Consider the following 16,031-nt stretch of genomic DNA (forward strand, 5'->3'; position numbering starts at 1 on the left):
ATTTCTTACTCAAGTGGGTTTATATAATGGCATTTGTGGTTTTTAATAAATAATGTTGAAGAATATCATAGGTGACATTCTCAATCATTCTGCATATTTTGAGATTGCTTGAGTTAAAACCAAAAATCTTGTATTCAAGATGGAAATATATATTTTGATTTATTTTCAAATTAGAGATTTAAAGGATATAGTTATCTAGAAATTAGAAATTTCACAGATGAAACCAAGTTTTTTTTTTTTTTTTTTTTTTTGAGACGGAGTTTCGCCTTTGTTGCCCATGCTAGAGTGCAATGGTGTGATCTTGGCTCACTGCAACCTCCGCATCCTGGGTTCAAGCGATTCTTCTGCCTCAGCCTCCTGAGTAGCTGGGATTACAGGTGCCCTCCACCACACGCAGCTAATTTTTGTATTAGTAGAGATTGGGATTCACCATGTTGGCTAGGATAGTCTCAAACTCCTGACCTCAGGTGAGCCACCATGCCCAGTGAAACCAAGATAGTAAAAATACAGACATTTAAAAAAAAAAAACAAGTTCATGACATAATCAGGGAAATAAAAAAATGGTGATGGTAGGAGGGCAGAATTAGTTAATAAATACAAATTATCTGATGATTAAATCCCTTTAAGATTATTTAATAAAATTAGCCAGTTTTTAAATTTTATAACAGGCAATCTTTCCAAACTCACAAATGGTGTATGTTCCAAAAGTGCATTTGTAAATTGCCATGGGAAAATGAAGTCTTATCTTTAAACAATGTTGCAAGGGGTAGTTAATTCCTAGACAACACTATAAAAACCTATAATATCACCAGTATAATTTTGGTTATAAAAATACTTACACGTATTCCTGGGCCAGTCTGGAAACATAATACAGCATTATTTTTGCAGAAAAATGCAATTTTTTATATGTATCACAATGAAAATGGAATATTTGGCTGATTAGCGTTTCCATTGTCTCTTTTTTTTTTTTTTTTTTTTTTTGAGACAAAGTCTTGCTCTTGTCGCTCAGGCTGGAATACGATGGCACGATCTCGGCTCACTGCAACCTCTGCCTCCCGGGTTCAAGTCATTTTCCTAACTCAGCCTCCCAAGTAGCTGGGCACCACGCCCGGCTAATTTTATATTTTTTTAGTAGAGACGGGGTTTCTCCATGTTGGCCAGGCTGGTCTCGAACTCCCGACCTCAGGTGATCCGCCTGCCTTGGCCTCCCAAAGTGCTGGGATTACAGGCCTGAGCTACAGCGCCCAGCCTGCTTTGTCTCTTATGTGTGAAGTATTGGGGCAATAGATAGATGAAATTGTTATCTTCCTGCTTTAGGCCATACTCCTGTCTCAGGGTACACCTTCGAGACCTCAGAACTTCAGAATCCCATATTTTTCCAGAGGAAATAGAGAAACAAGCATTTCCTTCTGTAAAGATAGCTTAGCTGCTGGCAACCCTTGCTGCTGCTTTTTTTTTTTTTTTTTTTTTTTGAGACCAAGTCTCGCTCTGTCTCCCAGGCTGGAGTGCAGTGGCATGATCTTGGCTCACTGCAACTTCCGCCTCCTGGGTTCAAGCGATTCTCCTGCCTCAGCCTCCTGAGTAGCTGGGACTACAGGCATGTGCTAGCTTGCCTGGCTAATTTTTTTGTATTTTTAGTAGAGACGGGGTTTCATCATGTTGGTCAGGCTGATCTTGAACTCGACCTCAGGTGATCCACCCGCCTTGGCCTCCCAAAATGTTGGGATTACAGGCGTGAGCCACTGCACCTGGCCCTTGCTTCTTATAAGAAGTAAACATTTGTCATTTTGGAGAGTAGGCCTGTTCCTAGGCAGGGCATGGCAATATTGAGAAATAGTATCTGATCTATTTAAAACAAATGTTTTGTTTCTAGGGAAATCTTCCTCCAGGATATAAGATCACTCTAATTGATGTAGGACTTGTTATTGAATATCTCATGGGAGGAACCTACAGATGCACCTATACTAGGAAACGTTTTCGATTAATATATAATAGTCTTGGTGGAAATAATCGGGTATGTAAAATTTGGGGGGAAATGTGTATATATGCTTTAACATTAACACATGCACTTTAATTGTTAAGAATTAACATTAGAATGGAGAAAGTAACACCGTCATAAAGTTGAAGATTTTCAACTAAGAGTAATTAGAAATATTATGTCATCAAAATCCTAAATCAGTCATATTTTGTGTGTACACACAAACACATTTGCACACATATATAAATTGATTCTTGAATTTTTATAACGTGTCAGCATGTTTAAATCTATAAAAGCTAATAAGATCTCATTTTCAGAGGTCTGGCCGAAATACCTCCAGCAGCACTCCTCAGTTGCGAAAGAGTCATGAATCTTTTGGCAATAGGGCAGATAAAAAGGAAAAAATGAGGCATAACCATTTCATTAAGACAGCACAGCCCTACCGACCAAAGGTAAATTTATTTAAATATTATGCTTTCTGGGTTTTTCTTTTCTTCTTTCTAAATTAGTTAGTATTATTAAACAAAAAAACCTAATTGATTTAGTAAGAATTACCTTTCATTTTTGGATACGTCTTAGAATTGTCATTTTCTCATACACAGAGATATTAATTATAAGTTAATGATTTTGTTACTTTTTTTTTTTTTTTTGAGATGGGAGTCTTGCTCTGTCACCAGGCTGGAGTGCAGTGGTGCAATTTTGGCTCACTGCACCCTCCGCCTCCCGGGTTCGAGTGATTCTCCTGCCTCAGCCTCCCGAGTAGCTGAGACTACAGGCACCTGCCACCACACTGGCTAATTTTTTGTATTTTTAGTAGAGACGGGGTTTCACCATGTTGGCCAGGATGGTCTTGATCTCTTGACCTCGTGATCCATCCGCCTCAGCCTCCCAAAGTGCTGGAATTACAGGCGTGAGCCACTGCGCCCAGCGTACATTTTCATATTTTGGTATGATAATAACCAAATTAAAATATTTTAATAAATGTTTACCTGACTTCTTTCATTCCAGTTTTACTTGATTAAGAACATGTATGACAAAAATGTTACCTAACCCTTTATTAAAATTATGTTCTATTAGAATATTAGTTGAAATATTTAGGCCCTTAAATTTTGGAAAATGTTTATTGCAAAGACATTTTTGTTGAAATAGCATTTTCATAAAATGAATTATGAGCTATAATAAAAATCAGGTTTATAAAATTTATGCTATTATGTGCAGTTTTATGGAGCTGAATAATGTAAAGATATTTTACTAAAATTTTCACTGACATAAATTTCATATGGCCTTATTATAATGAGCTTTATAACTTTATTTTCCCTGGAAGATTGATACAGTTATGGAAGAAGGAAAGAAGAAAAGAACCAAAGATGAAATTGTAGACATTGATGATCCAGAAACCAAGCGCTTTCCTTATCCACTTAATGAACTTTTAATTTGGGCTTGCCTTATGAAGAGGCAGGTCATGGCCCGTTTTTTATGGCAACATGGTGAAGAATCAATGGCTAAAGCATTAGTTGCCTGTAAGATCTATCGTTCAATGGCATATGAAGCAAAGCAGAGTGACCTGGTAGATGATACTTCAGAAGAACTGAAACAGTATTCCAAGTAAGTGATATTTTATTATTTGAAAACATTTTAAAAATTCAAAGTAGGTATTGTTTGAGTGGCTGTTACAGTGCCACATACTTAATGGTGATGTATTTATATGTATAATCTTATTGGTACAATTGACAGAAAATTATATAAGTATTTTTTTTTTAATTAAAAGAAACTTTCTGCCTCTGTGAAAAAGAGGTTATTATATTTGCAACTCAAGAATTAAATATCTCAGCAAGAAAGAAGAAATGCAGCCTGGGCAACATAGGCAGACCCCGTCTCTGCATGAAATTTAAAAATTAGCTGGATGTGGTGGCACTTGTCTGTGGTCCCAGCTACTCAGGAGGCTGAGGTGGGAGGATCACTTGAGCCTGGGAGGTTGAGGCTGCGGTGAGCTGTGATCATGCCATTGCACTCCAGCCTGGGTGACAGCAGTAGACCCTGTGTCGAAACAAAGAAGAAATGCCAGAATTCATTTTAATTTTTGCAAATAATAGCAATTGGATTAGAAAGTTCCATTTGAATTGGTAAGGAAAGGGCAGAAGTGAGGTTGGAACTGTGTTACAAGAAAATAAACTGAATTCAACTGGGAGGGCACTTCAGAAGCTAGAACTACATACATAGAATAACGACATAGTTCATAAAAGTTTACAATTTACTTAGAGGGGCGGTGTTGGAATATTAAACTGGAAAAGTAGTTTGTAGAAGTTTTCTAATATATACTAAGACCTCCGGCTCCCCAAGTGGGGTCTTTAGAGGGCAGTGACAATTGTTACTGAAAATAACTCTTAACAGGGATCCTATGGTTACTTAGTGGGACTTCAAGATTCAGATGTTTTTCATAATTAGGTTAGTCCCTAGTCACATTGTTCTTCCTCTCTACCAGGTACCAACTGTTTTCTGTGTTTGAAATACTACATAAACTTTTTTGAACAGAGCATTGTAGCGTTGTGAGTTTTGATTCCCTTTGAGATTATAGTTTGATTTCTAGGACCAGGAGAAAGTGCTCTGGATTCACCTTTTCAATCTTGTACATAATGCGACGTATTTTAATATTTTGTGATTTCCACATAGATGTAGATGTCTGAAAACAGAATTATGGTTTTAATGCCTCATAATTCTATAAGTGTGTGTGAGCATATTAAAAAGTAGAAAGTATTAATGTATATAAGAATAGTGGTTTAAAATTGCAGTTTGTTAATCTGAGTATATTTTGGCTTTTATCTTTTTATAGTGATTTTGGCCAGTTGGCCGTTGAATTATTAGAGCAGTCCTTCAGACAAGATGAAACCATGGCTATGAAATTGCTCACTTATGAACTGAAGAACTGGAGTAATTCAACCTGCCTTAAGTTAGCAGTTTCTTCAAGACTTAGACCTTTTGTAGCCCACACGTGTACACAAATGTTGTTATCTGATATGTGGATGGGAAGGCTGAATATGAGAAAAAATTCCTGGTACAAGGTATACTTTAGAAATAATTTGATATAAAGCATGTGATTAGATAAAAAGAACAGAAGAATTAGTCTAAATGTGTAGTAAAATGCCTTGATGTGTGAGTGTAATGGTGGGGGGTAAAGAGGGATCAAGAAGGATGATTGGCGTTTCATCCCAAGTGGTATAATGGGCTTCTTTTTTCCTCTTCTTTACTTTTGAATCCTTTTTAGGTGTCTGTAATGATTATGGCCTCTCTTTGAGCTAGAAGGGGAACAAATGGGAAATATCGGAGATTATGGCCCTGAGCAGCCTTGAAAAAAGTTACTACTTTATGAAAGGATTATTCCCAAATTCTGAAATTCAAGACCTATCTACTAATTTAATAATCTGTTACTTTTAAGTTACTTAAAGTATATTGGATGAGTATATTGATATACCCATTATAGATAAGTATATCCATGTGGCCTGTTTTTATGATTAAAAATTTGGGTAAAATGGCATGTACTTTTGGTTTTGTCATGGTGATAGATACTGCTTTGAACTTTGCTTTTTGTTCTCTTATATCTTTTAAAATAAGGTGCAGAAATGTAGGAGTCAGAAATCAGGCAAATAGTTAAACCGTAGGCCACTGAATAACCAACAGAAACCCTGTTACACAATTACAATTTCTTCATGCTTTGGGATTTTGCAAGTAATAAGTAAAATTTTAGAAGTAAACCTTTTTGTTTATAGAGGCACAAGCTGAGTAATCACGTTGTGACATGGAACACTTGCAAAGAGATTTAGGATAAAATTAAGGACATAGCACCTTTATAAGGCTTAAATTTTGTTTAAACAAAATATATTTTCTGAACAAATTGTAATCTGATTTTATTTAAGGACAAGTCTATAATAATTATTAAATCTATCCTATAACCTTATTATCATAATAATCAAATGTTTTGTTACTCTTTAAAACAATTAAACTTGGGCCTCTTTAAATACAATATATAAGTAAAAAATCAATTTTTTGTTTTTTTCCCTCCACTACTAGGGGCAAAATGGCTAATCACAAGATATTTAATATCTTTTATTGTTTTTATTATATTCTTTGTTTTGTTTTTATTATATTCTTGAAGGTCAATAATTTTAAAGTGCAAAATTATGTTTCTAAAAATTTAGGTCATACTAAGCATTTTAGTTCCACCTGCCATATTACTGTTAGAATATAAAACTAAGGCTGAAATGTCCCATATCCCACAATCTCAAGATGCTCATCAGATGACAATGGATGACAGCGAAAACAACTTTCAGAACATAACAGAAGAGATCCCCATGGTAAGCAGGAAAACATTTTAAAGTAAATATAAGTTTGTTCTGAATAATTGTACAAAAGAATTTTTTTTTAATTTTAGGAAGTGTTTAAAGAAGTACGGATTTTGGATAGTAATGAAGGAAAGAATGAGATGGAGATACAAATAAAATCAAAAAAGCTTCCAATCACACGAAAGTTTTATGCCTTTTATCATGCACCAATTGTAAAATTCTGGTTTAACACGGTATGTTTTTAAATTACACGAGCATAATGTTTTTAAGAGTTAGGCTTTGGGGGACCATTGGTTCAGAATCCATACTAATGTTGATATAACTTAGATCACTGAGAAGGCATTTCACATTTAAAAGAGTGATACATTTGCCTTAGTTTCATTTAAATTGTCATCATCTAGAGTGATAAACACTAATAAATTTTAGTTCTAATTGGAACCAAAAATGTACTTAACAAATATATGATACCATAGGCCTTTGTAAGTTGGTAGCAAATACTAATCAACTAGTAAAAATAATGACAAAAGATGGACCAAAAGAGATTCTGATACACACTTACAATTTTTTTGCTTTAGGATTTTGCAGATAATACATAAACGTCTAGAAATCTGTTTGCAGTGTCAATTGATGATGATAAAAAGTAATCCAGATTGTTTGTATGATTTTATTTATCTGTGGCTTATTTCTTTAATTGTATTAAAGTGTGTGCTTGATTACCTTCCATATAATTGGCTTTTCTCTTGCTTTATGGAAAAATTGATTTTACTAGCAGGTTAAAGAGCATATGTCCATACAAGGATGGACTCACCTGTTATTTTGGTTGAAATGTAGGTGTTTATGTGTTGTTTTGGTTGTTTTGTGTGGAGAATGAGCACTAGGAAATATTAGTTGGCTGTCTTGCTGGTGCTACTTTCCCTAGCAGTGGGCCAACCTGAAGGAACAGGTGATACAGCAAATGAGATTAGCCCCTACTTTCAACCAGGGACTGAGTAGATGAGTTCTTAATTCCCCTTCATAGGAAAACCCTTAATTAAGATGTTTTTAACTTTGTTGTTGTGGAGATTTTTTCATTTTCATCAGTAAGAATTTGTTTCTTTGGTGATGGCTTTTTCACCCACATATGTGACCATTAACCTGAGACGAACATTTCCTTATATCTCCATATGAAAATGTTCTTGTTCCTTCCTATTCAGAGGCTGAAATTGCAAATATTAATTATCTGATCTAATCTCCAAATTCTGTCTCCACTAATGAAAATAGGGCAGTTTTCTTACATTTGCATTCATGTGAATGGCTACGTTAAAATAGCCAACGTGGGTGACTACAGGAATTTCTCTTTTCTTCTTTACTGCAGTTTACTTCCTAGCCTGCCATAGATAATCAAATAAAGGATGTGACTTACTCTAGGACTGGTGGAGACAAGATAGAGATGAGAGGATTCTTACCCATAATTTTTCAAGGATCAATAAGTGTGGGTTTTCCTCTGAAATGAAATAAATACTCACATGTATTTATACATAAACTTTAGCACCTCTCTGTAACCTGTTTTGTAAAGAGTATCAAAGGTGGGCTGTTTCCTTACCTGGGGCAAAGCCTCTTCACATTTTTTCCACTTTTTGGGGTTCAACTTTAGTGACTGGGAGCTAAGAAAATACCAGTTGTCTGTCTGTCTTGTCTTGTCTTTTTTTTTTTTTCTTTTCTTTTCTTTCTTCTTTTTTTTTTTTTTTTTTTTTGACAGAGTCTTGTTCTGTTGCCCAGGCTAGGGTACAATGGCATCATCTCAGCTCACTGCAACCTGCACCTCCCAGGTTCGAGCAATTCTTGTGCCTCAACCTCCTGAGTGGCTGAGATTGCAGGCATGCACCACCACCACCACGTCTGGCTAATTTTTTTTTTTTTTTCGGTAGAGATGGAGTTTCACCCTGTTGGCCAGGCTAGTTTCAAACCCCTGACCTCAGGTGATCCGCCTGCACTGGCTTCCCAAAGTTCTGGGATTATAGGCGTGAGTCACTGCGGCCTGCCCCAGTTGTCTTTCTTAGGAATACTGTTTGGCTGGGGGAGGAAGGAGGCAGGAAACATGTGTTCCTTGATGATTATGGTGGTGAAATTCTGCAGTAATTTTAATATATTATGATACTGTAGGTATGAGTTAAGCAGAATTGTGTGGCATATGCTAAGAACGTAAACATGATTATAAAATTCCTTCTGTGGGACGTTCTAAAGGTAGAACAACACGTTTATACTCTGGGGACCATTTATATTCCAGTAAATGCAATGTCTGTGCTGAAGAAGAGATATTTCTAAAATTGTTTTACTAAAGGAAACTAGGGGATAATTCACAAAGGTTCATTTAATGTCTATTTTTGTGTGTGCTTGAAAATGTTCATAATTAAAAGATTTATTTTGTAACCAATGTTATTTATGTAACCTTTACTTTTTCATTAGTTGGCATATTTAGGATTTCTGATGCTTTATACATTTGTGGTTCTTGTACAAATGGAACAATTACCTTCAGTTCAAGAATGGATTGTTATTGCTTATATTTTTACTTATGCCATTGAGAAAGTCCGTGAGGTAGGTCTTTAGTTTTTTCTACCAATAATTTACTGTATACATGGAAGATTTTCTGTTTTGTTTTGTTTTGTTTTGGGTGTATACGTGGGTGTGTGTGGGTGTGTCTGTGTGATGACATTGTAGAAGTGTAGAACCTGTGTAATTTTGCTGTTCCCAAAATAATGGCAAAAGAATAGAGATTAGAGAGTATGCTGTATACTTTGTTGCCATTACAAATAAAATGATTTGTGTCAGAAATGTAGCCTATAAAAATGTAACCTGTATTTTGTTTGTTTTATTTCCTGAACATTCACATTTTTGCTTTCTGTGACTCTTCAAAAAGTATTAAATATACTTGGCTAAATGACTTTTAATTTACCTACCTGATTTAGCCAATTAGTTAGGTAAGTTATAAATAGGTCTTTAGGCCAGGCGCTGTGGCTCACGCCTGTAATCTCAGCACCTTACGAGGCTGAGGCGGGCAGATCACTCGAGGTCAGGAGTTCGAGACCAGTCTGGCCAACAGGGTGAAACCCCATCTCTACTAAAAATACAAAAATTAGCTGGGCATGGTGGCGGCCACCTGTAATCTCAGCTACTCAGAAGACTGAGGCAGGAGAATCACTTGAACCCAGGAGGCAGAGGTTGCAGTGAACTGAGATTGCACCACTGCACTCCAGCGTGGGCGAAAGAGTGATACTCTATCTCAAAATAAAAATAAATTAAATAGGTCTTTTTTAATATCCTGATTTTGAAGAAAATCTTTTTCTTAATATTTATACTTTGTTTTTGAAGTAGTAGCTACGTGAATATTGGTTTTTTTTTTTTTTTTTTTTTTTTTGAGATGGAGTCTCCCTCTGTGATCCAGGCTGGAGTGCAGTGGCACGATCTCAGCTCACTGCAACCTCTGCCTCCCGGGTTCAAGCGATTCTCCTGCCTCAGCTTCCCTGGTAGCTGGGATAACAGGTGCGTGCCACCAAACCTGGCTAATTTTTGTATTTTTAGTAGAGATGTGGTTTCGCCATGTTGGTCAGGCTGGTCTCGAACTCCTGACCTCGTGATCCACACACCTTGGCCTCCCAAAGTGCTAGGATTATAGGCGTGAGCCACTGCACCTGGCCATGAATATTGTTTTATAACATATTTGCATAAGTACCTCTGAATTATTTCATGTCTCTACCTTACATTTAGAGAATACAAGAAACTGCAAAAATAATTAGAAGACGTTGTACTTCTCTCTCACTTAGATATCAGAAGCATTTCTTTTTTTTTCTTTTCCAAACACCAACTCGAACCAGAAGGAATTTCTTATTAAATAGCTTATTTTGCATTTTAAATTCCTCTGAGTGTTATGGTCCATATGTTTATTAAATCTGTCGTTTTATCAGCATGTTTGAAGAAATTGATTTGTTAAATGATAAAAGCAAATTGCAAAGCATTTTAAAATATGTATATTCATAAAATAGCTCTGCAAGTGTTCATGAGACAGTAATAGTAGTGGTTGCCTCTAGTGGGAAGAGTAATTAATTGGCCAAGGGAGAAGAGTGAAACGGATACTTTGCAGTATTTATGATACACCATGAATTTTGAAGTTGTGAATGTTACCATTCCTCCCAAAAGATAATTCTTAAAATTCATATATTCAGGAGAAGAGGCATATGTTTTAAATAAGTTAGGTAAATACAGCTACTTAAACCATTGAGTTATTTACTTTCTACAAAGAAGGCAGGTTTGGCAGCTACTACCAGGATATCCAAGTGCTGCTTTAATTTGAAATAAAACAATTTTTCAAAAGTATTTTACAATCCAGGTCTAGAGAACTGGATTGTAATCCGAATTTTCAGCTTCTTATTTGGATGAATCTCTTGAACCTGGGAGACGGAGGTTGCAGTGAGCCGAGATTGTGCCACTGCACTCCACCCTGGGCAATAGAGCGAGACTCTGTCTCAAAATAAATAAGTTAATAAATAAAAGCTATGTGAAATTCTACTGTAATGTTATAGTTGAATGCTGTATGTGTTTTAATAGGAATAAATTGATTACACTTTTTTTTGTTGTTATTAAACCTTTAGATCTTTATGTCTGAAGCTGGGAAAGTAAACCAGAAGATAAAAGTATGGTTTAGTGATTACTTCAACATCAGTGATACAATTGCCATAGTTTCTTTCTTCATTGGATTTGGACTGAGATTTGGAGCAAAATGGAACTTTGCAAATGCATATGATAATCATGTTTTTGTGGCTGGAAGATTAATTTACTGTCTTAACATAATATTTTGGTATGTGCGTTTGCTAGATTTTCTAGCTGTAAATCAACAGGCAGGACCTTATGTAATGATGATTGGAAAAATGGTAAGTTGAGAGATGTTTCCTAATACTCATGGGTTCGTTGATTTTTTTAAAAATCACAAAAATGTTATTAACATAGTTTTGAGCCAGTGAATGTCTTTTATTTTGTGTTTGTTTGCCTCATACTTCAAATCTGCCATTCCTTAAGAGTTTCTCATGCTCAATCCCAATCCCCTACACCCATCTTGTGCTTTGCAAGATAATGTTAGCTATACCATCTATGGTTTATGTCTGTAGGTAACTCCTTTTTCCTGTCTTCACTGATCCAGGCTTTTTTTTTTTTTTTTTTTTTTTTTGAATCGGAGTTTCGCTCTGTCGCCCAGGCTGGAGTGCAGTGGCACTATCTTGGCTCACTGCAACCTCTGCCTCTCAGGTTCAAGTGATTCTCCTGCCTCAGCCACCCAAGGAGCTGGGATTACAGGCATGCGCCACCATGCCCAGCTAATTTTGTATTTTTAGTAGAGACAGGGTTTCACCATGTTGGTCAGGCTGGTCTCAAACTCCTGACCTCAGATGATCTGCCCGCCTCAGCCTCCCAAAGTGCGGGATTACAGGCGTGAGCCACCACACCCTGCTTGATCCAGGCTATTTTTTAAAAGTTAAATCCAGAATACCTAGTCTTTTCCTAATACAGTATGCCCAGTATTTTGCTCTTTTCCTTAGTCTTACCTGAGTGGCAGGTTTTATTTTTTAAAATCTAGATGTCAAATTGAATGTGTAATTTTTTTATACACTGAATCTAAAATATATTGGGTCTACTCCTTGCCATAATTCCTTTTAGTTTTCAGTGGTGAAAAAGGCAAAATTTGTAATATAGCTATTGCTATTCCTTATTCTGAAATTCCTGTTCATCCTAGGAAATTTCAGCAAATGCAGACAAATCACTATTCAGAGACATTCATTATTAACAGTTTAACGTACATCCTTCCATCTCTCAAGACATGTATGAACGCATGTGTTTGTTTCAAACTTCTCGTAAATAAATATATACAGTAGTTTTATCAAAATATGCTTTAAAAATATATGCTGTTTCTCAATTATTTTAAAATATTTGTCTCATTTTAATAAATACAAAAAGCTATTCTTAGAGTTTCTTATACTCCCTTAATCTTAGAAAATCAGTCTTCTCTTGGAACCAACCCACATGTCCATCAATGATAGACTGGATTAAGAAAATGTGGCACATATACACCATGTAAAACTATGCAGCCACAGAAAAGGATGAGTTCATGTCCTTTGTAGGGACATGGATGAAGCTGGAAACCATCATTCTGAGCAAACTATTGCAAGGACAGAAAACCAAACACCGTATGTTCTCACTCATAGGTGGGAATTGAACAATGAGAACACTTGGACACAGGGTAGGGAATGGGGAACATCACACACTGGGGCCTGTCATGGGGTGGAGGGCAGGGGGAGGGATAGCATTAGGAGATATACCTAATGTAAATGACAAGTGCGGCACACCAACATGGCACATGTATGCATATGTAACAAACCTGCACATTGTGCACATGTACCCTAGAACTTTAATAATTAAAAAAAAAATCAGTCTTCTAAATTAAATATTTCTTTTTTTTTTTTGAGATGGCGTCTCGCTGTCGCCCAGGCTGCAGTGCGGTGGCATGATCTCGGCTCACTGCAGGCTCCGCCCCCCAGGGTTCACGCCATTCTCCTGCCTCAGCCTCCTGAGTAGCTGGGACTACAGGTGCCCGCCACCTCGCCCGGCTAATTTTTTGTGTGTTTTTAGTAGAGACGGGGTTTCACCATGTTAGCCAGGATGGTCTTGATCTCCTGACCTCGTGATCCGCCCGCCTCAAGCCTCCCAAAGTGCTGGGATTACAGGCGTGAGCCACCGTGCCTGGCCTAAATTAAATATTTCTTTTTTTTTTTTTTGAGATGGAGTCTTGCTGTGTTACCCAGGCTGGAGTGCAGTGGTGCAATCTCGGCTCACTGCAAGCTCCGCCTCCCAGTTTCACGCCATTCTCCTGCCTCAGCCTCCCGAGTAGCTGGGACTACAGGTGTGCACCACCTACGCCCGGCTAATTTTTTTTTGTATTTTAGTAGAGACGGGTTTCACTGTGTTAGCCAGGATGGTCTCGATCTCCTGACCTTGTGATCCGTCTGCCTTAGCCTCTCAAAGTGCTGGGATTACAGGCGTGAGCCACCGCGCCCGGCCTAAATTAAATATTTCTTGAGTAACCCTGCTAAGCTCACAAGATTATCTTTGCATCTTGAAAACAAGAGTTTTAGGTTTTCTAAATATAAATTATTATATTTGCAGTTTTATGCTGCACTGTTCCCCTCCAAGAGAATGTGTCTTCCCCCCCTTAATTGAGAATAACTGGTGTACTGTTTTTCACATCAAAGTATTACTCATTATTCACACATTTTGGCATTCTTATGGTATTTCAAGGAAAAATAGGGCAGTTAAGGTTTTTTGGGAAGAATTGGTTTTAGCCTAACATTTTAGCATGCAAAAAAGGTGTTGTAGCTCTTATGCTTACCAGGTTATTTAGTGACTTAGTGGTGTCTAGTTACTTTAATGGTAATGTAAATGGAAGAGTTCGGAAGTACAGAAGCCTTTATTTGTGATCTTCTCTGGAACCACCCTCTGTTAGGATGTCTTTCTCGTTGTCAACTAGTCATTTGTTCCATCATTGTCTGTTTTCCCCTAGTGTCAGCTTCCCTTTACATCCCCTTCGGAAGTTTCATAATGGTTACTGTTGTAGTTCTAACATTCATTTCATCATTGTGTATCTATTACATGTTAAGAGTTAAACTAAGCTGGGGCTACAAAGATGAATAAGACATGATCCAGATCCTCATGGAACTCAACAACTGAGCCTCTAAATATAGACATGTGAACAGATAGGTAGCTGTTGAAAAATATGATAAATTATTATGTGAAGATAGAAGAGCTAGTGACCAATTCTGTCATGAAGGCTTTCACAAAGATTATGGCACTTCAAAGGAGTTTAGAAAATGCGTAGGATTTACATAGGTATACATGCACCATGTTGGTTTGCTGCACCCATTAACTCATCATTTACATTAGGTGTTTATCCTAATGCTATCCCTCCCCCTGCCCCCTACCTCATGGCAGGCCCCAGTGTGTGATGTTCCCCACCCTGTGTCCAAGTGTTCTCGTTGTTCAATTCCCACCTATGGGTGAGAACATGCGGTGTTTGGTTTTCTGTCCTTGCAGTAGTTTGCTCAGAATGATGGTTTCCAGGCCGGGCGTGGTGGCTCACGCTTGTAATCCCAGCACTTTGGGAGGCCGAGGCGGGCGGATCACGAGATCAGGCGATCGAGACCACGGTGAAACCCCGTCTCTACTAAAAATACAAAAAATTAGCCGGGCGTGGTGGCGGGCGCCTGTAGTCCCAGCTACTTGGAGAGGCTGAGGCAGGAGAATGGCGTGAGCCTGGGAGGCGGAGCTTGCAGTGAGCCAAGATTGCGCCACTGCACTCCAGCCTGGGCGACAGAGTGAGACTCCGTCTCAAAAAAAAAAAAAAAAAAAAAAAAAAAAAAGAATGATGGTTTCCAGCTGCATCCATGTCCCTGCAAAGAACATGAACTCATCCTTTTTTATGGCTGCATAGTATTCCATGGTGTATATGTGCCACATTTTCTTAATCCAGTCTATCATTGATGGACATTTGGGTTGGTTCCAAGTCTTTGCTATTGTGAATAGTGCCACAATAAACATAAGTGTGCATGTGTCTTTATAGTAGCATGATTTATAATCCTTTGGGTATATACCCAGTAATGGGATGGCTGGGTCAAATGGTATTTCTGTACCGTAGAACTTAAAGTATAATCATTAAAAAAAAAAAAAGTGGGATTTTTCTTCTGAGCAGGGAGTTTCTAACCAGAGGAAACAGCTTTGAAAAGCTTGAAGACAATAAAAGATTAAAAAGAAGAAACCTCCCTCACACTTTATAGGCTAGTGCAAAAGTAATTGCAGTTTTTGCCATTAAAAGTAATTACAAAAACTGCAATTACTTTTGCATCAACCTAATACATCTTTTAATAGCAGACTAATGAAAATTATATGGTAAATGCTAAACTTCTCACACTCATTCTGTATACATTATAAGAATCCTCATTTTTAAAAATTTTACTTTATTTTGTTTTAATTTTTAAGATGGAGTCTCGCTGTGTCACCCAGGCTGGAGTGCAGTGGCGCGATCTGTGCTCACTGCAACCTCCACCTCCTGGATTCAAGCGATTCTTCTGCCTCAGCCTCCCGAGTAGCTGGGACTACAGGCGTGTGCCACCATGCCCAGCTAATTTTTGTATTTTTAGTAGAGACAGGGTTTCACTATATTGGCCAGGCTGGTCTCGCACTCCTGACCTTGTGATCTGCCTGCCTCAGCCTCCCAAAGTGCTGGGATTACAGGCGTAAGCCACCATGCCCAGCAAAATTTTACTTTAAGAATCCTCGTTTTTATGAGAAAGCTGATACATATTTTTAAGTAATTAAATTCGTGTTAAGCACAAGGAAAGTGGTTGTCATTTAGGCTTTATGTGAAAAGGTGTGTGAAATGCAAAGACGACTATGAATCATCAACCATAGACCTTGAATAATTTTAGTTTACGTCAATACAGATTTGGGTTTCATTTGGAATATTTGACTTGGCTTTTCCTTTAGTTACAAACATTCATATTCCAAAATATGTCAAATAGTATGAATAATATTTTAATACACTTTTTGCCTTTTAAAATCTTTTAATATATTTTTTGTTTTGCAGTATTTTATTTGAAAACATTCATTCTCTCAGTAATGTTCTCAAATGCTCAATGAAGGCA

The 16,031-nt window shown here is 37.2% G+C and overlaps 1 protein-coding gene across 16 annotated transcripts in view; it reads left to right on the forward strand.

The window, feature by feature from the left end:
* The window catches only part of TRPM7 (transient receptor potential cation channel subfamily M member 7), a 136,658-nt gene that overhangs the window by 77,827 nt on the left and 42,800 nt on the right, over window positions 1–16,031 (forward strand). For all 16 annotated transcript variants that reach the window (XM_063639440.1, XM_063639441.1, XM_063639444.1 and 13 more), the window contains 8 exons: window positions 1,874–2,014; window positions 2,296–2,430; window positions 3,303–3,583; window positions 4,809–5,037; window positions 6,172–6,327; window positions 6,405–6,548; window positions 8,761–8,889; window positions 10,941–11,219. In XM_063639440.1, coding sequence (XP_063495510.1) covers window positions 1,874–2,014; window positions 2,296–2,430; window positions 3,303–3,583; window positions 4,809–5,037; window positions 6,172–6,327; window positions 6,405–6,548; window positions 8,761–8,889; window positions 10,941–11,219 — 1,494 coding nt within the window. The remainder of the gene's footprint in view (window positions 1–1,873; window positions 2,015–2,295; window positions 2,431–3,302; window positions 3,584–4,808; window positions 5,038–6,171; window positions 6,328–6,404; window positions 6,549–8,760; window positions 8,890–10,940; window positions 11,220–16,031) is intronic.

Source organism: Symphalangus syndactylus, chromosome 5 (assembly GCF_028878055.3).
Source record: "Symphalangus syndactylus isolate Jambi chromosome 5, NHGRI_mSymSyn1-v2.1_pri, whole genome shotgun sequence".
NCBI lineage: Eukaryota > Metazoa > Chordata > Mammalia > Primates > Hylobatidae > Symphalangus > Symphalangus syndactylus.